Source organism: Tursiops truncatus, chromosome 1 (assembly GCF_011762595.2).
Source record: "Tursiops truncatus isolate mTurTru1 chromosome 1, mTurTru1.mat.Y, whole genome shotgun sequence".
Lineage (NCBI taxonomy): Eukaryota > Metazoa > Chordata > Mammalia > Artiodactyla > Delphinidae > Tursiops > Tursiops truncatus.
In genome coordinates, this window is record NC_047034.1 from 78,777,822 (window position 1) to 78,801,706 (window position 23,885).

The 23,885-nt window shown below is 48.9% G+C and overlaps 1 protein-coding gene across 1 annotated transcript; it reads right to left on the reverse strand.

Moving 5' to 3' along the window:
• Positions 1-14,962: 14,962 nt before the first annotated feature.
• LOC101319007 (3 beta-hydroxysteroid dehydrogenase/Delta 5-->4-isomerase) lies at positions 14,963-22,588 on the reverse strand. Its single transcript, XM_004319640.2, has 3 exons — positions 22,399-22,588; positions 18,503-18,667; positions 14,963-16,155 (listed from the first exon to the last, which is right to left on the reverse strand). The coding sequence occupies exons 1-3, from the start codon at positions 22,541-22,543 to the stop codon at positions 15,344-15,346; spliced, it is 1,122 nt and encodes a 373-aa protein (XP_004319688.1). The 5' UTR covers positions 22,544-22,588; the 3' UTR covers positions 14,963-15,343.
• Positions 22,589-23,885: the final 1,297 nt, after the last annotated feature.

The following is a 23,885-nucleotide window of genomic DNA, read 5'->3' on the forward strand; positions in this document are numbered from 1 at the left end:
TTGTTCCTTCGGGGGTGCTGTATTTTGCCTGCCTCCTCCCTAACGAAGAAATGTTTGGGAGGTGTGCTTGAGCGTGGCGACGTCACCACATACACGCTGTGGAGGATGAAGAGCGTGGAGGAGCAGGCATGAGGACCTTGAGGAAGGGGAGTTGGGGGTGGGGGAGGGTACAGGATGACAGGCAATAGAGTAGCTTGGGCAGTGATGGGCCGTGGGAAGCGGGGAGAGCTGGGAGAGCGTGTGGTTGGAGTGAGGGTTACGGGGTAAAGTGAAAGGCGGGTATGAGTAATTCTGTCCTGGTTTCAGCAGGTATTAAGCCACTGTTGGCCCTGTCCCCACACATCAGCTATAGTCCCGCGAAAAGTAGAGGAACTTTGTCCGTCCTACGGGAGTGGATATTTGTGTCCTCTTCCCTTCCTTCCTCTGAGCCACAGCTAGCTGCTATTTTGAGGTGTCCAGGGGAAACTGGGCAGAAAAGCTACGCACCCTCGTCTCCAGGGTGGAATCTCTGAGGTTTAGAAATTCATTCACAACTGTTTTTCAGATCTGGGAAATCGTGGTCCTGCTCCTGGTTCTTTGCTACTTCCTTTAAAATAGTCTAGCTTCATGTTGGGTCAAGGTAGTCCGTATGGATGACCAGACCCCTGCCCCCGGTGTCAGGTGTGTTCCAGGCCCAGTATTTCTTTCAGATCTCATCTGTGATCTTTTTAAGTGCTGGGAAATGGAACAGTCGCAGCTATGTGTGACTTTTCCCTTCCCAGGTCAGCTTGATGCTTGTTTCAAGTGAAACTCAGGCCATCAACAGTTGCCCCAGCGACCTGCTACAAAAGTCAGTTTGCTCAGAGTTTTGCTGGCCTTATGTGAGAAATCCAGGAACGCAAAATGTTCCCATGTTGGGGCGCCAGGCTCCTACGTCTCATTTGCCTTCATTTTGTATCCGTGTACCCCTCCCCCTCTGCAGTAATGGGGGAGATATTCGAACCCACACCCCCACCCATATCGATATGGGCTCTGGTCTGAGTAGAAATTTCTCTTTCCTGCACAGGGCGGCACAGTAGAAAGCTCAAGACTTTACACAAGGAGGGCACAAGCAGGGAGAGGGGTAAATGCAAATTTGCCAAATAGCACAAGCAATGAATGTCTTCCGGTGGTTATATAAATGCCCAAATAGCACTTTTGTATTTCGAAAGTGCTTTTTAATGCTTGTTAGTTGTTTCTCACTTCTTTGTGAGGTAGAACAGTATTATGACCCCTGTCTTAGGGAAGGCCTGGGGACAGGAGTGTGACAGGTAGTTCTGAAGAGAGGCTGATGACAGTGTGGATAGGTGTGGTCTGCCCTTTGGTGCTCTCCAGCTCAGCTGCTAGGAAGACTTACCTGTCGTGATTTCTATAGTAAGGACACTGAAAATTCTTAACGCTTGATGGAACACGTAAGGCTAGTCTAGAAGGGCCAAAGATGTCCTTGTTGACAAAGCTGGTCTTTGTCATGTAATTAGAGTGTCCCAGATATGTTCCATTTCTAGTAGGGGCTATAGTTAGATGACTCTTGTATAGACTTCAGTTACCTATGCTGAAAAATCCCTCCCTTAGGTTAGCCTTTAGAAGGTAGAGTTGTGGAAAGCAGTTTTGTTTCCTTTATTAGCAGTTGTTAACCTATACTTTTCATGGAAGCATCTTCACAAACTGTTGGACACACTTGAAGGAAAAAAAAACAACCCACAAGATTGTTTTTACGGTTTTAGCAAGCTTTCTATGGACGCTGGTAATTTATACTTGATCAGTTGTATTCTAGCAAAGAACCTCTTTGGGGACTCTAGGAAAGCATGTTTTTGCCATCATAACACTTAAAAAAAAAAAACCCCTGAGAATTCTGGGCTTGTATAATGCCTGTTGATCTTGCCCTCTTAATCAGTTTGTTGTTATTCACAAATGCAAATAGATTTTCAAACTATAGATAGTTTTGGAAGATACTAATTCCTTTTTATTTTAGTCAAGAGTAATCTGAGCAAAGCAAGCGTCCGTTATTTATTCTGACTCTTGTAGTCTGAATACCAAGTGTATGAGACTCACATGAAAAGAATAGAGCCAATTTGTAGGTAATCTTATTGCTTTGTGTTTTTTTATGCACATCTACCTCTTCCAGCTGTTTTAAGTTCTCTTGAGTCTGTGCCTATGAAATCTCATCCAACTTTTGATTATTCATGGGTTTATGATCCACATTCTGGGTCACTTGGTCTTTTGCTGACATTTTCGTACGATTGCACAGTCTCATCTGCATCTAGTGTGTTCCGTAGCCGCAACTTTCGAGCATGGGTTCAATGGGGAAAGGAGATTGAAGCTAATGTAAAATAATTTACTGGCGGTGGAATTCTTTGGATTTCACTGACCCACTCTGTTCTTTCCGTTACCATAGATAAGAAAGCCAGCCACTACTTCACTATCCCTTCTGTGACCACATCCCTTAGCAGAAGAAAACAGTCCAGGCACCAAACACCCCACTCTCATGGTGCAGCTAAAATGTGATTCCATTTTTCTTATAATTCTTCAAGGAACCTAGCTGCATGAAGTGAGGCTTAGTGCATTCAGGAGGTTGTTTCTTGTATCTAGTTTTAGAAAAATAGTATTTCTAAAGCAAACCCTGGTAACTGGTTCACCCTTGAAAATGTTACTCTGAAGATTCCTTCCACCAACTCATCAACGTTGGTGGAGGCAAATGTATCATTTATTTCCTGGGGAGTTTGGTCAAGTGCAGGCTGCCCTTTACTGAGAAGAAGCTAGAGCAGTTTTAAATAGGTTAAATGGCTTGATTAAATATTGAGCTCTGAGCTGGAAGGAGAAGACGAGAAGTTAACCCCTTGAGCCACGTGGCCTCTTCAAGATCCAGAGGCTGTACATATGTGAAAAAGTACAAATTAAGAACCTGTGTTCGTAGACAATCTGAACTGTGTTTCTGAAGTTTGTGCACATTTTCCTTCACTGTAATGTTATTTTACAGCTGTGTGTTAAAATGGTGAATAATTTAATGATCCTAAAAGTAACAGGTTTTGTGTGCGTGTGTGCTTGTGTATGTGAGAATTGCCTTATTTTCAGGTTTTATTTAATGATGGTTCCCTGGACAGCATTGTGGTGTTCAGCAACCAGTATGGAATATTTGTCATTAAATCCAGATCGGTCTTTTACCATGTCAGTCTCTCCTTTTTACTTGTCACCCATTAAATATCACTCAATTCAATCTACGGAAGCTATGCTCTGGTAGAACAGGAGTGAGCAAACTACCAAATCCAGCCCGTCCCTCTGTATGGATAGAGTTCTGTTGGAATACAGTTCTACCCAGACAGCCTTCCTGACATAGTGTCCGCGGCTGCTTTTGCACTAAAATGGCAAGGCTGGGTAGTGGTGACAGAGGCTACGTGATCCACAATTCGAAGATATTTATGATCTGTATCTTTACAGAAGAAGTTTGCTGACTCCTGATTTAGAAGGTTCCAGCAGATCCTAGATCATCCTGGAACTGGCTGATGTCTAAATAGCCTGTGCATTGTAACCCATAATTCAGTGCAACACTTTTGCACTAATGTGGCTTTGGGATGTTGGGAATGTGTTAATGTTATACTGTTGTACCCATTTCCAAAGACCTGTCTTCATTCCTTGTAAGAAGCAATCTGTGGGGAATTTTGGCAGTAGGCAGGGGGAAGATAGTCACGGAGAAGGCAGGCAGCCTCAGGTCCCATCTCTGATCTATGAAACATGTATTCCTGAATCACATAACAAAGTATTTTCTCTCCCCCAGTTCTCGGAAATGCAGCTTAATGACTATAGATACTACTGAACGGAACTTATCAGCTAGACTGACCTTTTGCTCAAAATATTTTCTAGGGCTTCCCTGGTGGCGCAGTGGTTGAGAGTCTGCCTGCCGATGCAGGGGACACGGGTTCGTGCCCTGGTCCGGGAAGATCCCACATGCCGCGGAGCGGCTGGGCCCGTGAGCCATGGCTGCTGAGCCTGCGTGTCCGGAGCCTGTGCTCCGCAACGGGAGAGGCCACAACAGTGAGAGGCCCACGTACCGCAAAAAAAAAAAAAAATTTCTAGCTAGTCTCTGCCCATGGAGACAATGAGACAGCAGTTTGTAAGGAAGTGGTTCACAAGAAACAAAAAAGAGGAAGCATGATAATAAAAACACCTTAATTTCTTTTAATGAGCACAGCTGCCTCCTTGAGTGAATGTCCACAGCCCTTTCCCTGCCTAGCAGGGCCAACGGATGCTGGGTTCTGGTCCTGGAAGAAGGCAGTCAGTTCTGTGACTGCAGCATTCCTCCCCGAGCCTGACTGTTCTGGCTCCTAGTCTAACTCCTAGTCTCTGGGAACCTACTTAAACCAAGCATTTGAAGTACTCATTCAGTGTCCTGTGGGGACACAGCAGTAAACCTGGCCTTTGGTGCTGCACGGTGAGGGGATGCTCAACCTCAACTTCCAATTAGAGCAGCCCCTGTCCACGTTGCAGGTAGAGAAGGTGTATCTGGTCAACTTGGAATTCTCCAGGCTTGGTTAGTTTCAGACAGCGATTTTCTTAATTTAACATTAACTGCACAGTAGAATTACCTGGAGAGCTTTAAAAACAAACCCCCCCAACCCCACCCCAGAACACTGTTCAAGACATTGATTAATTGGTCTGGGGTGATATCCAAGTACCCGTGATTTTATAAAGTATTCCCAGGTGATTTTAATGGGAATCTCAACCAGGGTTGAGAGGTCTGTAGGATGAATTAAGCACCTCCTTTCTTTCTTGGGGATTACGGTAGGTGAAACTCCTAAGCCGCAAATCCTTTTCTCTGCCTCTGTCAGAGGATATCTGTCAGATGCAAAGGGTATTGTCAGATGCAGCAGGCTCTGCTGCCTGTCTACCCTTGGTAGGCCTCCGTTTCACACAGGCCTTCACCACATAGTTAAAGAGAATAAGTAAGGGCCAGGAAAAGTGTCTGTCTTTGCTGTTCATCAGATAATGCCCCAGGGGCATCGCAGGCTGCCACTGGCCCTTCTCTGTATTTGCCAACCACAGACTGCCTGCCTTCCTTTCTTTCTGACCTTCATTCCCTGTCTCGACTCACTTAACAAAGCAAAATTCCATTCATTTCTCTTTTTCTCAGCTGCGCTTGGCAGTCGAATTGTTTCCTAAATTTTGCTGCTGGAGGGAAAGGGGAGGAGGTCCCAACTTGAACAGACTAGCGTCGTGCTCTTGTCTTTTCCAGCCAGAGCGAAGCAGTCCCTGCTGCATGCCCCCGTTTCAAGGTCATCTCTGCTAACCCAAAACACATTCCAATGGTTTTCAATTTCCAACTGCCCTGATGGGATCCAGGTCACACTGTTCACAGCCCTCTGCATCCATTTGTGATGAGGTGACCTACCTCGTCACAGCAGCCAGGATGCTCAGCTTTGGAAACCACAGAGGTAGGTGGCAGGTGTTCCATGTACCAAGTTGTCCTGTGCTTAAGAAGGTTGAAAAAAGGTATCAGCGTATGTGCACTGCTCAAGCTGGCGTTCTCACATATATATTTGGAGGGATTTCATCCTGAGTGAAAGGACTGAAAAGGTCCAGGCCCCAACAGTTGCTAGAGACTTAGGGATTCAATGGAAGAAATTCAGTGCAAACATTTATTCACGGAAGATACTCCTTTGGGATGCTTTTTCTGAGCTATGAGGGCTGGAGTAGTTCTGCAGAGATGTTCCCATAATATCCGTACACACATTCCTGGTGTATGGGCGGTGGGTCTCCCTCGTGCCCCAAAGCTGTGGCGTATTAAGAGTGGAGACCCTGAGAAGTTCACTCCGTAGCGTGCTGAGCGCGCACGTGCTGGGTAGTGCTTGATGCTGGGGATACAGGTACGAGAGGGAGAAGCTTCCATGTTCTAATACTCTACAAGGGTGAAGGGAAGACTGATTTTGTCCCCTGCCTAACATCAAACCCAGTTTCTTTGTGGTGATAATTTTGCAAACTGTAAGTATAACTTTGGGCATTTGGCCTCTGGTTGGGTTGGGGAGGAGGAACTTCTTCATATCAAGACTTCAAATGTTATGCCTAGGCAAGATGGTACTCCCAGCAAAGGCTCAGGATGGAGTAGATTCTCTGCGGAGGGCTTGTGTGACTGTAAGTTGGGGACACCACTGCTGCAAATCAGGTAGTGTCCCCTTGATCTGTCTTTGAGGGTGGGGAAACGGGGCAGTGTGTGACCTTGGAGAGGCTAATGAAGGAAGGGGCTGCTAAGCGATCTGGCTACATGTTTCTTTTGTCAGGTCTGTCAGGAGGTGTCTGAATAAAGTAGGACTTTGATAGACAAGGACCACCTCAAGGCTTGGGCTGAGGTAGCTCTACTGCTCCCTGGGTTGACGCTAATGGACATAGTAGAGGTCATGGACCTCACCTCATGGCCACAAAGCCTCTGGGCTGAGGGAGCTACTGTCCAACTTTGCTGCAGCCTGGGCTGGGCACTACAGGTGGACTTGATCTTGGCCTTGTCTGTCCGGTGGAAAGATGCAGGTGTGAGGTATGGAGAGAAGACCTTACAAAATAACACACATGAAGGTTCTTGGAAGGTTTAGGGGCTTGTATCATAGCTCCTGGGAGCCGAGAAGGAGGAGAGAGGCAGCTGCTTGCATGTCTGTGTTCTCTTGAATTTCCAGCTCCTGAGGCAGGGGGATGAGGGGATGGGAGGCCATGGCCTTCCCTTATCCAGGGACAGAGGGAGAAAGGAGGAACCAGTCCTGCTATCCCTTGGAGGGCGTGCGGTGCTGGGGAGAGGGCAAGGCATTCTGGTGTTCACTGGCTGCGGTCTGGAACAAGGCTTGGATTTTTCTGGGTCTCTGTTTCCCCTTCAGGAGACACTACCTCTATTGATTCTCTCTACTCTAGTGTCTCCTAATTATCCAAGAGCTTCACACCTGCTTGGGGCACATCCATAGCTCCATGTAAGAATGCCATGAGAACGCGTCTAAATCAGCAGTAGGTTCTGCAGCTCAGCTCATGGGATGTCAGTGGAGGGTGGGACCTTGCTCAGCCCCCAGCCTTGGACCTCCGCATTTAGAAGGGTATTATGTCCCTTTACAGATGAGGTGCCAGGTGCCAAGAGAGCTGGGGAAGGGCTGGGAAGCCACGTTCTCAGCCTTGGCTTTGCACAAACAAACAAATACTCAAGGGGAGGACTGTGTTATGGTGAAGGTTAGCTGCAGAAGTACGGGGTACCGGGGGACACGCAGTCAACTTACAGCTGCCCAGTATCATTGCGATGAACCTTAGAAATGGGCCACAACCTTCATTTTGCAGGTAAGGACCCAGGAAAGTAAAAGGATTTGCCTAACTTTCATGGCAAAATGGAAAGAGAACCCAGAGTTTTCACTCTTGTTTGTGGAAATGGTCTGCTTCTCAAATAAGAATCCTTTCTTCCCTTTGCCCTCCTCTTCCCCCTTCCTCAGGCCCCCCTCACCCGATTACTTTTGTTCCTGTACCATGAAGCCCCTGCCTGTCTTTATTCACGCAGGACCCCCATTCCACAAGCTGAGGAGGGAGGGTCGGCGCTGTATGGGCACCATAGAAAGTTCAGGCAGCTGGTGTGCTGGTTAAGACTGCCCTCTGCCCTCTTTCCAAATGCTCTCTCTCATCCCCCACCCCACTGTTTTTCCTTAACAAACATGTTGGTAGGGCAGCCTCCTGGCTCTGTGCCCTCTCTACCACCAGGAGGCTGTGCTTCTCCCTACCCCCTGCTCAGCTCTGCGTTCCCAGGCCAAGCTCAGGGCAGCAAATATTAGGTCACCATTACAGGTGGGTATGGAGTCCAAGTTTGTCTTGCTTAGGGGACACTCATACCTGGACCACCTTCACTCCATTCCCTAAAATCCTGTTATTCTAGTCCGAGTCCCTTCCTTTAAGAAAATTGTCTTCCTTCCTTCCTCCCTCCCTCCCTCCCTCCCTCCCTCCCTCCCTCCCTTCCTTCTTTCCTTCCTTCCTTCCATCCTTCCTTCCTTCCTTCCTTCCTTCCATCCATCCTTCCTTCCTTCCATCCATCCTTCCTTCCTTCCTTCCATCCTTCCTTCCTTCCTTCCTTCCATCCTTCCTTCCTTCCATCCTTCCTTCCTTCCTTCATTCCTTCCTTCCTTCCTTCCTTCCCTCCCTCCCTTCCTTCCATAACTATCAGCTGAGTGTTTGCTTGGGGCCAGGTGTGCACAGGTGTCAGTGCAGGGTCCCCGTGGTGCCCTCCCAGAGTCCACAGTCTAGGCGGGGAGACAAGTTAATAAGCAGCCATGCTGGACAGTGACGGGTGCCTATCGGAGGGTCACTCCCCCACTCCCCGGAAGGTGGGAGACTTCCCGCGGAGGTGCAGCCTGAAGCATGAAGAGCTGAGGAGGGAAGGCTGCCAGGGGACTGTGAATGTGCTGCAGGCAGGGGCGGCTGTGGTGGAATGCCGTCCAGCGACGGGTAGAGATGTGCTGGAAGCTGTAACGCAATCCCCCTGGGGTCAGCTGCAAACTCTGGAACAGTCACCAGTCTGTTCTAAAAACCTGAAGCTCCCCATACGCAGTCTTTCCATAAGAAACAGAAGAACATGTACCAGTGAAGTCAGCTCTTCTTCCAAAATAGGTGGTGGCGGCAGGGGTTGGCCACGAGGTGGGCTGCTGGCCCTCCTAGCACGGACCCTGGTCATGAAGGTAGGAAGAGCCTGCTCAGGGGCCGGGATCTAGGTTCCGCCTCCCACCAGCCAGAGTGTGAAGTCACCGGAGTAATTGTGAGCAGGGCAGCTTCACAGGCCTGGGGCCAGTGCGGTGACCCGGGGCCCCGTGCTTGGCTTCATGCCCTTGGGGACAGAGTGGCCAATCCACTTTTTGTTGGTCCTCCCTTCCCCCACTCCACTCTGTCGTAATGAGCCTGTTTCATGCCTTGAAGCACTGAGTCCATTCCCTGCTCAAGACCCCTGGGATCTTGGGCCATGGCAAAGGACAAGCACTCCCCACGAATTTCCCCCAGAGACGCTTGATGCGCTAAGAAGCACTTGCTTATAGCCAGAGGGATTGCGTTGTCCTCACCCTGAGTCACTTAAGGGAGTGGGAGATTTTCTTCTGAATTCAGTTTTTAAAAATAGGATTTCCTTATTTTTGTAGTATAAAAACTCTTTGGGCACGACATTGTTTTAGGTTGTGTATCTAATTTCCAGAAACTTAACATCTTAGCAGCTAGGTTTTGTCTTCATAAAAGCCTTTTCCCTCTCATTGTCTCTTTGCTCACACACTCATCACTCACTCACTCTTCATGTAGTGCAGATGAAGTCATCTTTCTAGCCCTAACCTCCAGGGTCACTGCTCCTCTTTTTCCTGATTCTCATAGTGAAGATCCAGCTTCTTCAGCTTCGTCGATGCCTTGACATTATCTCTGAATTCTTTCTCGCTTTGTCATTCCTTCTGCCTCCCTGATTCCCTTCGTTCCCCATCTCAGCAATTCAGCTGTTTGTTTGTGCTTTGTCTGTCTGTCTATTCACCACCCCCATCCGTCTGTCCATCGTGTGACCCCTTTGTGTCAGGCACAGGACTAGGCACTGGGGACACATAGAGATGAAATGGTGAGTTCTTGCCCTCAAGAACATAACCGTGTAGCCAGGGGGGCAGAATATATGCATAGCGATTAGATAGACACACGGTGCAGAGGTGAGAAAGTGGGGAGCTCTGGAGGATGAATAAGGAGTTGAGAAGGATGTGGTGACAGGAGAGGTGGGCAATCTTGAAGCAGAAGGAACACCATGCATTGGCGCGGGAGCATGTAAGAGCGTGATATATGCCAGCAGTTCCCAGCATTATTGGCCTATTATTGGAGCCTAAAGTTGGAGAGTCCGGAAATAGGGCAGGGATTGGTGGGAATCTAGTCTGGTGAGGTAGGCAGGGGCTAGATCTTGGGAAGCTTTTATTTTGAAACTGAAGTATAGTTGATTTACAATGTTGTGTTAATCACTGCTGTACAGCAAAGTGATTCAGTTATGCACAAACATATATATATGTATTACATTCATTTTTTAAATATTCTTTTCTGTTATGGTATATGATGGGATATTGAATCTAGTTCTCTTTGCTATACAGTAGGACCTTGTTGTTTATCCCTTCTCTATATAAAAGCTTACATCTGCTAACCCCAGCTTCCCACTCCCTCCCTCCCTCCCTCTCTCCCTTCCCCCTTGGCAACAGCCAGTCTGTTGAGAAGCTTTACATGTTGTCCTAAGACACTCAGGGTTATCCTAAGTGTCCTGGGGCTCCACTGAATGGTTTTATGGAGGAGAGTGACATGGTCAGATTTTATGTTGGATGGACAACTCTGGCAACACTGCTGAGAATGAATTTCATGGGTGACCCTCTGAGGCAGGGAGGCAAGGCAAGAGGTGATGAGGACCTCAACCAGGCTGTGTTACCAGGGAAGGAGAGGACACATTCGGGAGGCGTTTTGGAGGTGAAATTGATAGGACTGGATGATAGAGAGAGTAAGGGAAGGACATCCAGGTTTCTGGCTTCAGAAGGTGGGTCCATGGGGTATGTGGAGTGCTGTGGTCACACTCAGGCATTGCCTGAAGTAGTGTCCATTCTGCCTCAGGCTGGCGTCAGCTGCCCCATGTCCTCTTTGTTAACACTACATAAATCAAGCCTTTATTTCTTGCCTAGATCCTTGAGGAATCCTCTTAATCTCTTCCAATCCATCCTACACATTGCTGCCAAAGTAACCTTCCAGGGACAGCCAAATGAGAATCTTCAATGGTTTCCCATTGCATAGTGAATAACCTCCAAGTTCTGTAGCCTGACTACCAATATTTGTCGCTGGGGGCAGGGGACACGGAGACATCCTCCTTATTCTTAAGAGTCTAATTTTCCAGAGAAGGTGAGGCATGTTACATGTGACGTAGTTAAATGTCAAATGGTCTTTGGAAGGGGGAAGAAGGCAGAAGGCAGAGTGTCTCCCAGAGATGACCCAAGGTGACCCTGGTCTTTTCCCATCATGTTTTTCCAGGTGTATCTTCCATTCTCTCCTGCACCTGTGTTCCCTGGTCTGTCCATAGTGGTCTCATAGCTGCCTGGAATGACTCCCCTTTCCCACCTCTGTGTCTTTCCCGACTCCATCGCCTCTGCCTGGAATATATTTCCTCACATATCTGCCCATTGAAATCCTACCCATCTGTCAATATCCAGCCCCAGTGCAAGGGCTCTGTTGAGTCCCCTACCCAGATGGGACCCTCCAGAAGCACTTCACCTTTCTAAGCGCACTTGGTACATTTTACTGTGTACAGAACTTACCATGCCTTATATTTTATTGCTCCCACTAGACTGGGAACAGAGAAGGAAAACTGGAAGCCTTAGGTGTCAGTCCAGCCTGCAGATGTGTTTTGTTAGTTTGAACTCCTTTTTTTAAATCAAAATCAATGTCTTAAAAAAATTATAGCCTATACCAAATATACAGAAAATACAGACTATAATATCATGTGTACTTGGGACCTATCACCGAGAATGAACAGATTGCCTCAGGTAACTTGCCACCCATTTTTTAAGAAGTAAACTATTACACATGCAATCTGAGTGCTAGCCCACACCATCCCATTCCTGGAGCTGGTTTTCACACTTTTTAGAATTTAGAATTAGTTGACAGTATTTAGAAATCAAAAGATTTCACATAAAAATTAGGAAGCTTTGCTTTCCTCCAAGAGTCAGAAGATCTGGTAACTTGGGGTATATTCCCACATGAGTCAGCAGGGACTCTGCAGCTGCCATCCCCCTGACGCAAAGTATGTGCTCTCCAGCACACCACACTCCCCGCCACTCCCTAAAGCCTCTTAGCTTAGGCTGCCTCACTTATACATGGCGCCTGGCTCCTGCAGGCATGTGCGTTTGCCATCTTCATGTAAAATCTTTGAAGTCAAAAAGCTTTTTTATTACTGGAACTGAGCCACTAACTCGCTGGATGACCTTGAGCAGGTTATAGACCTCTCTGTGCCTCCATTCGCTCATATGTCAGACTGGGATAAGAAGCGTACCTACTTTTGAGTGTGGATTGAGCATTATTATATAAAGTATTTAGAGCAATACCTGGCTCATAATTCTGCTGCTAAAAGTCCACAGTCTTTTATCCAAAACCCTTGGGGCTAGATGTCTTTTGGAATTCAGATTTCTTTTGGATTTTAATAAGGTAATAAGTGTATATATCATATATTACAGTCCATCCCGGCAGGATCCAGGCTAGCACCTTGGAATTAAACACACTGAAATTTCTGCAGGAGAAAAAGCAAGAACACACGTGAAGTGTGATACAGACTTAAACTGCTTCATCCATTTTGGGGTGGGTCAGGCTGCCTAGAAGCATTCAGGTCCTCGGGGAGAAGGCAGGTCCCAATCCCAGAGCTCCCAGACTTTGTCTCTTTCTTGGATATTTGGGTTTTCTTATGAGAGGAGAAATCGTGAGGTTGGTTTTTGTCATTGGTCTCGATCTGTTTGTTAATAAAGTAACTGAGAATTTTGTAGCCGCCCCGGGGTTTCTACCACAGCTGGCTCTGTCTGGCCTTCCTCCCGCTGCTTCAGGCCCCCTGCAGCTTTTCTGCGGGTCCTTCCCCAGGCCAGCCACCCAGCTGCGAGCTCCACCTCGGCCCTCTGAGGCCTGCTTCCTCAAGTCGGTTGAAGTCGAAGCTAAGTCTGGCGGCCTCAGCTGCCTAATCTCCCCTGGGCAAGCCCTTCTCACCTGGCAGGCCCGCCCCCTCTCTTCCCTCCTCTGTCCTCCCCTGTCCCGGCTTCACACTACTCCCCCCTCCCCCGGCCCCCCCCCGCCCCCCCACTGCTCAGCCTCTTCCCTCTGCCTGGACCACCTCCTCTCCTACCCAAGGCCCACCCCCCCTCCAAGGCCGAGCTGAGGTCCCACCTGCTCCTTGAGGTTTTTCCCAGTAACTTCAGCTCAGCTCCTTTTTCCAGAGTCAGTATACACAGTCCTTAACCTGGTGGCTGAGCACTGACCTGCGCTTTCCTTCACTCATTCACCTGTACTCTCAGCAGTCACCCAGGTGTGTGTGGCGGGGGGGTGGGGGTGGGGGTGGCGGGGGGTGGTGGGGGGTGGGGGTGGGGGTGGCGGGGGTGGCGGGTGCGGGTGCGGGGGCTTCCTTCTTCCCTCCGGGCCTCTGCTGCCTCCGTGCGGTGCTTCCCTGCATTGCACCTCGGGCCGCTGTGCACGAGCTCGGACCGCCCCGCGCGGTCCATCCTGAGCCCGGTGCCAGTAAGGATGGGGCTTCGGTGGCCAAAAGCTTCCCAGGTCTTTATGCTTATTCAGCTGAGACCAACAGCCGGCCAGATCCCCTCTCCTCTTTCTCCGCTCACACCAACCCCCGGTTGTCCTCTGGTGACAATGCCACTTCCCTTCCCTGGGAGAACAGCCCTGGCGGTATAGCTGTGGGATTTCCCTGGGCTAAAAAACGGACGGAGGGGACTTTGTCCCAGACTCCACCACCGTCCTTTCCTTCCTTCCCTGTCGGTATAAACATGTGGGTGTGCACACCTTACCGGGTTGGCAGATGCTGCCTTTCGTGTTTTGTGCGCTGGAGGAAGGCAGGAAAGGAGTGTTTCTTCTCTCACCTTGTCTCACCCACTGCGGCCACTCCACCCTGATCCCTGGGTGCCAGATCCTCTGTCTCTTGGGGTTTTGAAGGTGATGGAAACCTGTTCGTTTGGGCCAGAGTGTTTTTCCCCTTTCTCCTTAAGACTGAATGCTTACACTAGCTCCTTTGTGGTAATCAAATTCAACCGAATTCATAATCCGTAAATTCCCTGGGTAAGAAAGAGGCCATCTGGGTGTTGGTCGTGACTCTTGTTGTGTCCATGGTTCATAAAGATAGGCAACACCCTGGTCTAGAAGGAGAGAGCTCCCCACTCCTGGCACTGAGCCCCACGCCACCCCCTCACCTGCTTCAGGTCACGTGGTCCTTGTTGGCCTGGCAGTGTTTCTTTTGACTGTTGGTCCTCCAGTCAGTTAACGAATGTGTCATCATTTAAGTCCCCAAACATGTCTCGATTGGCCTCCCTTTCTTAGGGGCATTGAGAAGGATGAGAAGGCCAGTGATTAGGGGAAGATGGAGGGAGGAGAAAGAGGCTAAGAAGGTGAGGGAAGAGAGCATGCAGTATGAGGGAGAGTTTGCATCTGTCCCCTTGACTTTCCTAGGAAGCCATGGTGCGGCTTCATTGTGTGATTTGAAAGGTTGGAATATAGGCTTATGAGTTGCCAGAGTCGCCAACACACATATATCCAAGTGTGTTCTAGGGACCTTCAAGGACACTGGCATTGGCAGTGGAGGCTGGCTGCACCTCTGCTTCTCCCTCTCCTCCCAGCTGACAAGGGTATGAAAACCTCCCAGATTCCCCCAAGGGGCTGTCCTTGGTCCTAGGATGTCTCCTGCACAGGACCGGGCAAGAAGCAGGGGACCCAAGGGAGCTGGGCTCTCCCAAGGATCAGTACCCCATGTCCAGTGCTCTGCTGCACCCCCGACAAACCATCCACCACCCCGTCCCCGTTTTGCTATAAATTTTGAGCAGTTCAGGCTACACAATTCAGCGGACGGATAAGGGCTTTCAAGTCAGTCCATCTGGGTTAAACGTCCCGGTCTCATAGCAGTTAGTGTGACTGTGAACGAGTTTCCTTATTCATCAAAGGGAATAGTCATCCCTACCTCGTAGGTTTCTGGTGAGGGTTAAATAAGTGATATATGTCAGTCATCTAATACATGATGCCTGAAACGTAGTAAGTGCTTAGTCAAGCCTAGGTTCCCCTTCCTGACACTTCTGCCCACCCCAGTCCCGAGCTACTTTTCTAAATAGGAGATGGTGATTGGGCGGGGTGGGGAATAAAAAGGGACGCAATCACGTAAACCACAACTTCCTCCAGATTAGTCATTAAAACGTTTATTACGTTCATTGAGCTGTGTGAAGGAATATGAACTTTTGAAAGAAAAGAAAGGCTTTTGCATTTAACAAAGGAAATGGAACTAACAGGCAAAACTCTAAGTTAAAAGAAGCCCAAATAGCTCAGAATCGGCAACTGAGACGGTGGCACAGCAGCTGCAGCAAATCACCTTGTCTGGCCGTCCCCTGGAGGGAGGGTAGGGCAGAAAGCTTCCCGTTGGGCCAGTGACAGGGAAAGGTTTCTGGTGGAGGGAGGAAGACAGTAACATGATCATCTTATAAAACGGAAGCAGGAGGACCCGGGCTTGTGTCTGTGTTGTTTGCCGTATGAAGCCGGAAGGGGAGAGCGTGACAGACATCTCCTAACTATACCCACATCCACATCGTTGTCACCCCCCAGATCAGTGAGTCTTTGTTTTCAGGGTCTCCTTGTGCTGCTTCACCAGGGAGCCGACCCACTCCTTGGTTTTCTGCTTGGCTTCCTCCCAGGTGAAGAGGGGCTCATACCCCAGCTCTCGCTGAGCTTTCTTATAGGAGAAGGTGAACACACTGTTTGACAGGGTTATCAGGTGGCAGTTGAAGGGGGGTCGATATTTGTAAATTGGACTGAGCAAGAAGCTCACTATCTCCAGCAGGAAGGCAAGCCAATACTTCAGAGAAACGGGGAGGCTCATCCCGGAATCCAGGCAGAGGCCCCATTCTTTGCCCAAAGTGTAATTGAGGTCGTCATAGCTTTGGTGAGGTGTGCCGTCTGAGATGTAGTAGAACTGTCCTTGGATGCTTGGGGCCTTCTGGGGGTCCCGCAGGGCCCTCGAGGCCAGAATGTGGGCCCAGGCCACGTTGCCAACATAGACTGGGTTGACTCTGGAGAACTTGCAGTGATGGGACAGGATTCCATTGTTCTTCAGGGCACTGTCCACGTGGGCATAAAGTAATGGGCTCCCCTCCCCATAGATGTACATGGGCCTTAAGGCACAAGTGTACAAGGTGCCGCCATTTTTAAGAGCCCACCCATTAGCTCCCAGCACAGCCTTCTCGGCAAGCTTTTTGCTGTATGGGTATGGAGAGGACCATGCCGTTTCCAGATGCTCTTCTTCGTGGCCGTCCTGGATGATCTCCCTGTAGGAGTTGGGCCCAGCCACCTCTATGGTGCTGGTATGGATGAAGACTGGTACACTGGCCTGGACACAGGTCTCCAACAGGAGCTGGGTACCTGCCCACGGGGAGCACACCGTCAGTGTCGGGAAATAGTCCAGAGCCAGCCAGCCATGGACCGTGTCTGCCCCTAGCCCTCAGGGAGGGGGCTATTGCACGAGGAGTGCATTCCTGTGTGTCTCTGGCTGAGATCAGCTTATGCCAAAGCCACAGGACGAAAGCAGAAATGCAAAGAGGCCAAGATTTGGAATCTGGAGATCCAGCATTTCTAGGCTTTTGGATTTCATGGACCAGGGTACGTACTTCTAATGTCAGAAAAGGACAACGAGTTGCCGCTTTATATTTTGCGGAGTAAAGAGGTTTTAAAGTGATCATTTATCATCTCTACCACCTCATTAAAGATAGGCTATTTTAACTTAAAAAATTAGGAGGTCATACTCTTAGAATAAGGACAGCTCTGGTTCTTAGGCAAAAGAGGACAGCTGAAGGATTCACATCACACACACACACACACACACACACACACACACACACACGAGTTGTATATAGGTAATATATACTCTTAAGTACACATTGAATTGTTCCTATTTTTCTCCTTTTTTTTTGAAGACCAATAAAAACTTGTCACAAGGACTTTTTTTTGAGTCACTGAGCAAATGATTGGTGGGCTCTGGGGAGAAGCTGGAGATCCAGACTCTGTTTCTGGTTGTGTGTTTCCTACAAAGGCCACTGCTAATTGTGGCCGTGGCTTGTCTACCCAGGTATGAAAAGTCGGGGTGGCAAAGCTTCCTTTCGCTTAGCTTTCTGGAGCTAGCCCTGGCCTTGTGTGTCGAGCCGGAGGACGAAGCAGAAAGGAGTGCACCCTCTGCTGGTAATATCTATCATGGGAGGATCTTGCAGAATCCCTTTATCTGGGTAGAATTTTAGCTCATGGAGGTCACCCAGAGCGCCTTCCTTACAAGAAGGAAGCAATCTCCTGGGCAAAGCATCATTTTTGGGTGGTATTTTAAAAAATCCTTTTTAAGGTCTTTGTGCAATTTGCTTTTCAGGAGAGACAGCCTCCTTTTTAAAAAATTAAATCTAGAAGCAGAGAAAATTCGGAGCTAATTTACCTGCAGAGGGAGAAATGGCCATGATTGTGAAGTATTTTCTAAACCTGTCAGTGATGCTAGTTTTAGTCAATGGAGGCCTCTAACACTTCTCAGGGATTTCAAATCCCCTGTTGTTGGGAGCCGTGGAGAGTAGAAATTATGAGAGGGGGGCCGAAAACTCAAGACTGGTTAATCTTAGCACCCTCCTGGCAATATGGGGGTGACCGGGGGTGTGGCTAAGTTGAAACTAGAAATGGTCTTTTTTGAAACAGTGCAATTTTAGGCTGGAGATGCAAAAGCAATGAGTTGCTTTAGAAAAGGAGTCTCTGAGTAGACTAACTCTGGCGGGCAGGGCGTGGAAGGCAGATGTTCTGGGGTGCTGTGGTCCTAGAGAGATTGGCCTCCAGGGGTCAGAGGGAGGATACTACACAGCAAGCTAATAAGGGATTTAAGCTAATCCCTTGAGTGACTGTGTCTAGAGTTAAAGTAAATTGGAAAGCCACAGTTCAGAGAGGGCCACCAAGCCCTTATGGGATGAGGATCTAAAGAGGGTGTACTTTGGGCACCTGGCTAGGAGCTACTCTTCAATAATAGATCTGGTAGTGAGCTGAAGAGATGGTATTAAGGATAATGGGAAATTATTCTTATCAAGAAAATATTACAGGAAGACAAGTGCTGGCTAATTCTGTACTGCCAGACCACTGTGAACCAGCTTTGCCAGTTCTCTTATGAGGAATCCTTCTGGGGGGTGGCATTCTCTTTACCCTTATTATCCTTCCTTTGCAGGAAGTCCTGCCCGAAGGAAACCAGCCCAGAGCTGTGGCCCGTCACTCCTAACTGACTTGGGGGTACCTCATACCACAGAGCCCTTAGTTCTTGGCTGTATGGTGACCCTCAACTTAGAGCCACACAGAAAAGCTAGCATGATGACCAAGGAAGAATTTGTAAGGTCTGGTTCCAGCCCAGTGGAGACAGGAGGTGGTTGGATAGCAAGAGTTTGAGGTTGGAGCTGAGTCAACACTTGATTGGACCAGCAGAAGGGTTTTCGTGGCCTTTGGACTCACACAGGCGTGGGTTTAAATTCTAGCCCTTTCACTCCTCCCCAGAGGGCCTTGGACAAGTCCCTTAGCCTGTCTCAGCCCTAGTTTCCTCATCAGAAATACGGAGGATGATGGCCTTGAATCTCTGTTGGTGGTGATGAGGAAAAATACTTGGTGCCCACCCAGCAGGTGTCTACCAGCCTCCTCTTCACTTATCCCACCTTCTGACCCTCACTTGCCCACTTCCCTTCAGCTCCTCCCCAGGATCCTGTACCTCTCACATTGACATTCATGATGGTCTCTCGCTGAACGGCGTTCATGACGTCGATGACAGAGGCGGTGTGGATGACCACCGAGGCACCCTGGCAGGCTTCCTTCAGGCACTGCTCATCCAGGATGTCTCCTTCCAGCAAGGTCAGCCTGATCTTGCTCTGGAGCTCTGTGTGAACAGGAGTCAGGTCACTGGAAGGCTTTCTGGATCTGGAAGATTCCTGGTAACCCAGGTCTTTAAGGACAGGTAGATTGGGGGGAATGAGGAGTGGGGAGGGGTGAACATCCCATGGAAGGACCAATTAAACAAGGCCACAGAAATCAGAATGTGTAGCATTTCTTGGGAAAGAGCAAACGTCTCTTTCCGTCCCATCTCATTCTAAAAAAGAGAGTTTGAGCAGTGAGGGCTCAAGAGTGCCTGGAACACAAAATTGTTAAAGAGACTCATGGGGAGTTTATAAAATTCATTAAGGAGAGAATTTGCATTTAATTCGGTAGGGAATGGGGAATCCAGTATAGGTTTGGAATTAAAGGAGAAATGTAAACAGTTGTGCTGTAAGAAGCGAACCCTGGCTGCAGTATTATAACGTGGATCCGTCTAGTGGATATAAGAGAAAGCAAGGTGATTGAGGGATTAATTACACCGTCTGAACCACAGTTCACATGGGGAAGACTGGAACCGGGGATCCAGGAGTGGGAGACGAGAAGGGGAGAGGTACAAAAGGTTCAACTTTCAGACCTTACCTTGCCAGGTCCTGGTTCTTACTGGTGATGGGCTGGGAGGAAGAGTCAAAGGCAGCCTGAGTTTTTCCCACTTGAGTGATCAGAAGGATAGTGGCGCTTATTAACAGGAATTTAGGGTGGGCCCGAAGGATGGATTTAACTGAAAGAGCTCTTATTAGATATCATCAAAAGCAGATATCAATGCTGAAAATGAGCCAGCCACCGAGGGACTAACATTCCGGCCATCTAGCCAAGGGTTGCAGAGACAACATCAGGGTCTCTGGCTCCTCTGAAGCCCGCGGGAAGTGGAGCTACTGTGCACTACTGGTAACATCATCACCTCCGATGAGCCCACGACATAAACGCCACGCTACATACAGTTTGGATAAATACCCCGCACTTATTTTGTGCTTTTTATTTTGCACACGACCTTCAGCTTTCTGATTTCCTTTCACAGCTGTCTCATGAGATAGAGATTCTGATTTCCACTTTACAGGCGAGGAAACCGAGGCTCAGAGAGGGTGAGGTAACGTCCAAGTCACACTTCTAATGAAGACTCTAGCCTGCCCCCCGCCCCGCCTCTCGCCCCCCCCCCCCACCCCGCCCCAGTTTCAAGCCTTGCTTGCAGGACGTCAATTTAAATGAAATTGGCAATGGACGGCAGAGAACAGTGAGAGAGAAATTCAGAGTGAAAAATTCAGGACTGCAGAATTTCCTCCTTGGGTTACAACTTGGAAGAACCTTAAGCCTGCTCTCCTTAAGCCTCTGCAAAATTAGCTCCGCCCCAATGCTTCCACTCCAAAAAGGCCACGAAGTGAGAGAAAGGCAGAGGAATTAGCCGCAGAGTGGAATTTTCTGATTGTGTCCCCACGTCTGCCCTGCCCCTCCCTTACTCTGCCTCTCTTTCAAGGCTAACTTCAGCAGACCGGCTCAAAGGAATTGCTATGCCCTGAAGCCCAAGGCCAAGGGAGGAAAGACCTCTTACCCATTAGTATGCAGGGCCGCAGAGAGAACAGCAGAGGGCGCTGTGTATGCCTCGGCGGTGGAGCCCTAGCTTCCTCCTCCAAGGCTCTGTGGGACTTGGCCAGTGTTTTGCATAGACTGAATATGCAGTTGCTTACGTGGTGTGAACTGGATTGGAGGGAGGCCCAGAGAGAAGCTACTAGACAAACTAGTGATTAAGAGTACAGACGCTGCAGCCAGACCGCCTGGGTTCAAATCCAGCTTTGCCATTTTCCAGGTGGGGGACCTTGAACAAGTTAATTAACCTCTGCAACGTCTGCATATTTGTGTCCCCTCAAATCCATTTGTTGAAATCCTAATGCCAATGTGATGGTGTTAGGAGTTGGGGGGATCTCTGGGTGGTGATTAGGTCATGAGGGTAGAGCCCTCACGAATGGGATTAGTGTTCTTATAGAAGAGACCCCAGAGACATCCCTCGCCCCTTCCACCATGTGAGAAGGTGTAGGCTATGAACCCTGGAAGAGAGCTCTCACCAGGACTTGACTCTGCCTTGATTTTGGACTTCCAGACTCCAGAACTGTGAGCGGTACATTTCTGATTATAAGCTACCCAGCCTGTGGTATTTTGTTGCAGCAGCCTGAATGGACTGGATTCTTCTGTGCTTGTATTCTCATCTTTAAAGAAAGGAGGACACTGTTACCCATCCCAGAGGACTGCGATGAGGAACAGATGCGTTGACACACGTGAAACACTTAGCGCAGTGCCTGGCACAGAAAGAACACCGTGAGTGGTCTCTGTTATTATCCTGACAGAGGCCCCTGCCCCCACCCATGACAGCGCATGACTTATTCACACTGGGGAGATGTTCCTCTTAGGTTGAGCATCACCCTCTCTGGGCATAAGTTGTCAGACTGCCAATATTGCTGAGATGTAGGGATTACAAACGGTTGATGTTGATCAGTTGTGAATTTTTTTAAAAAAAGCAGAGACGTTGTTGAAGCAGAGGATAGAGGAAATAGGATGTTTGCAGAGGTCAGGGGAGAGGAAAGGAGAACAGAGCGATGGGCAGGGTCCAGGAGAGCGAGCTGGGGCGGGGGGGGGCTTTGTGTGGGGAGAGGGGTCCTCTGGGCAGCCAGGGCCTGCATGTAGACGGCCAGTCCACTGGGGCTGGGGAGGAGGACAGCGAATTGGTTTGGGGGCGCATAAAGGGGAAATGGCAGAAACTGAAGATTCACTTTGCCAAGAGTCAGCCCTAGGGCCGTGTGATTGGAGTTCTAGTCTAAGCTCTGCTACCCATTAATCCGGGTAGCAGGTCACTTTACCTTTGTGGACCTCAATTTCCTCATTGTCCGGATGGGTGTTACCCCTCTCCTACCTTCCTCACAGGGTTATTTTGAGGATCTGGGGGGCAAAACAGGTTGGAAAATACACTATAAATCAAGCTTTTGCATTGGCACCATGGGCAGCAATCTGGAAAGAGAGACGTGAGGTGCTACAGCAGATTCTGCAGTCACTTCCTTGTGGTGATGAGAAGAGAGGCGAATGGTAAAAAGAGATGTACGGGGAATCCACGCGAGGTGTGTCCGCACTCATGCTGCCTCTTGTTCTGTTTCTGGCTCCCTTGCTGCAAGCCTGTGCACCTTCTGCACTCCCCTCTCTCCTGCTCCGTCTCTAATTCTCTCTTTCTCTCTCTCTCTCTCTCTCTCTCACACACACACACACACACACTCACGCACACTCGCTTCACCTTCTCTTCCTTCTATTTCACCTTCACTGGAGATGCTCAGTGAAGCCACAGAAAGACCAGAGCAATCAAGAGGGGCGGGGACCCGCTGGTGGGGTCTCCAGGTTAATGGCACTAGCTCGCCCTTTGCAGATGGTACATAGCAAGTGACAAGTCAAAAATCATCAGAACATTGAAGACTTGTTGACAAGGGAGAAAACTGAAACATGACTTTCTGGATGAGAAGAACAGAGGCTGAAGTGGCTGGTCTACAGCCACCCTCTCTAATCCTGGGTCAGGACCAGAATCATCTCCTGACACCATCTGTGATTACACCGTGGTATTACTCCATCTGTAATCTCCTTTCTGATAACACGGGATTAGCCTTGATTTGACTACAACTTTCCTTAAATTGCTAGACAAGAACCCCCTCCCCACACCTATGCAGGGTTTAAAATGCAGCTACACACCCACGACTCAAGTTCACTTACTAGAAAATTCCTCCCGAACTTCTGGTCTGAAGACTTTGTCCAGCACCCGGATCTCCTGCAGCTCCTTCTCCTCTACCAACAAGTGGACGATCCTCTGACCCAGAAACCCTCCTCCACCTGTCACAAGGCAGCTCCACCCTGCCATGGCCAAACCTGGGCACCGAGAAACACTTGCCAGGAACCAGAAAACCCTGGGGAGCAGTTTGGATGAGAGGTTGACACAGGAGAGAGCCTAAAAGAAATGTCAAGTGATTACATGCTCATAAAAACCCACTGTGTTCCTTCGACTCCATTTTTGCAAAAAATCCCATGCACCCCCTCCCAGGAGTAGCTGAAAGAAAATGAAAAAGCTCTAACCTGTTAGATTGTTGCAAGCCAGATGAGAGAGCGGGGTTCTGGTCTCCTTATCTCCCAAAGACAGGACTGGAGGGAGCTTTATGCGCTGTTGCCTCTGACTCAGCCCACTTCACCTTGAACTCTTACTCCATACTCATTGCTCACCCCTGATCACTTCATCAAAAAGTGGTGAACTTTTAACTTGTATCTCTCATTCCTCCAAAGCACAAGAAGAGAAAGCAAGCTTCAAGGCCACAGTGTGATAAAGATTCTTGGTTCTGCCCTCAACAGGACTCGTGGAGGTCAGTGTCCACTGTCTGGGATCCGCAGTCTGTAAACTTAAGCTAGACCGGGAGAAATCTCCCAGCACAGTGTGACTTGCTGCCTTGTGCAGTAAATACATCTGGGCGGGGCGGGGCGGGGCGGGGCGGTGGAGGGTACCTTCACTATGGAAGGCAATTTTCTTTCCCACCCAATATATCTGGAGCCTCAATTTCGACTTCCCCCTGGAGAGCTCTGGGTTTCTGGAGGAAGAGCACCATTGAAGGGAAGCTATCTGGTGATAACCACCTAGTTCTAGGACCTGTACAACGAGAGTAGGTGTATGGCTGTTAGCTTAACTAACACCATCTTTGTCCCTTAGAGTTTTTCCTGTCCTTTCACTGACCCTACTCAGAACTGTGCAGTGAATTACTTCTCTGTCCTCAAGGGCTTTGTAATAGATATTAATAGATTTTGTTTAATAACTATTAGAGCCAGGTGGCCTCTATGCTCTGCTAGTCCCCAAACAATGATGAAAACCTTTGCTGACGTATTCTTGGTGCCCATGAGACTAGTTACCCCTTCATGAATATTAATGTAGGAATGCACGTCCTGCTTCCAAGCGCTGACCCTCATGCCCTAGGTTAGTTATAAAGTTGTCCTGATAGCCCTCGGCAGTGCTGAGGGCAGCTGTGAATGCCTCTGGGTCACTGTTTACCAAACCCTACTCTGTAAGTTACAATCTAATAAAGTGATCCATTGATTACGTGGAGCTGCCTGCCTCATTTTTCCTTCTCAAGATGTCTTCTCAGTTGGATGGGCACTTTTTCTTCCCTCTGTCCTCCAACACTAGAGATCTGTAGCTGTGGGCCACCGTAGCTTTTATTATG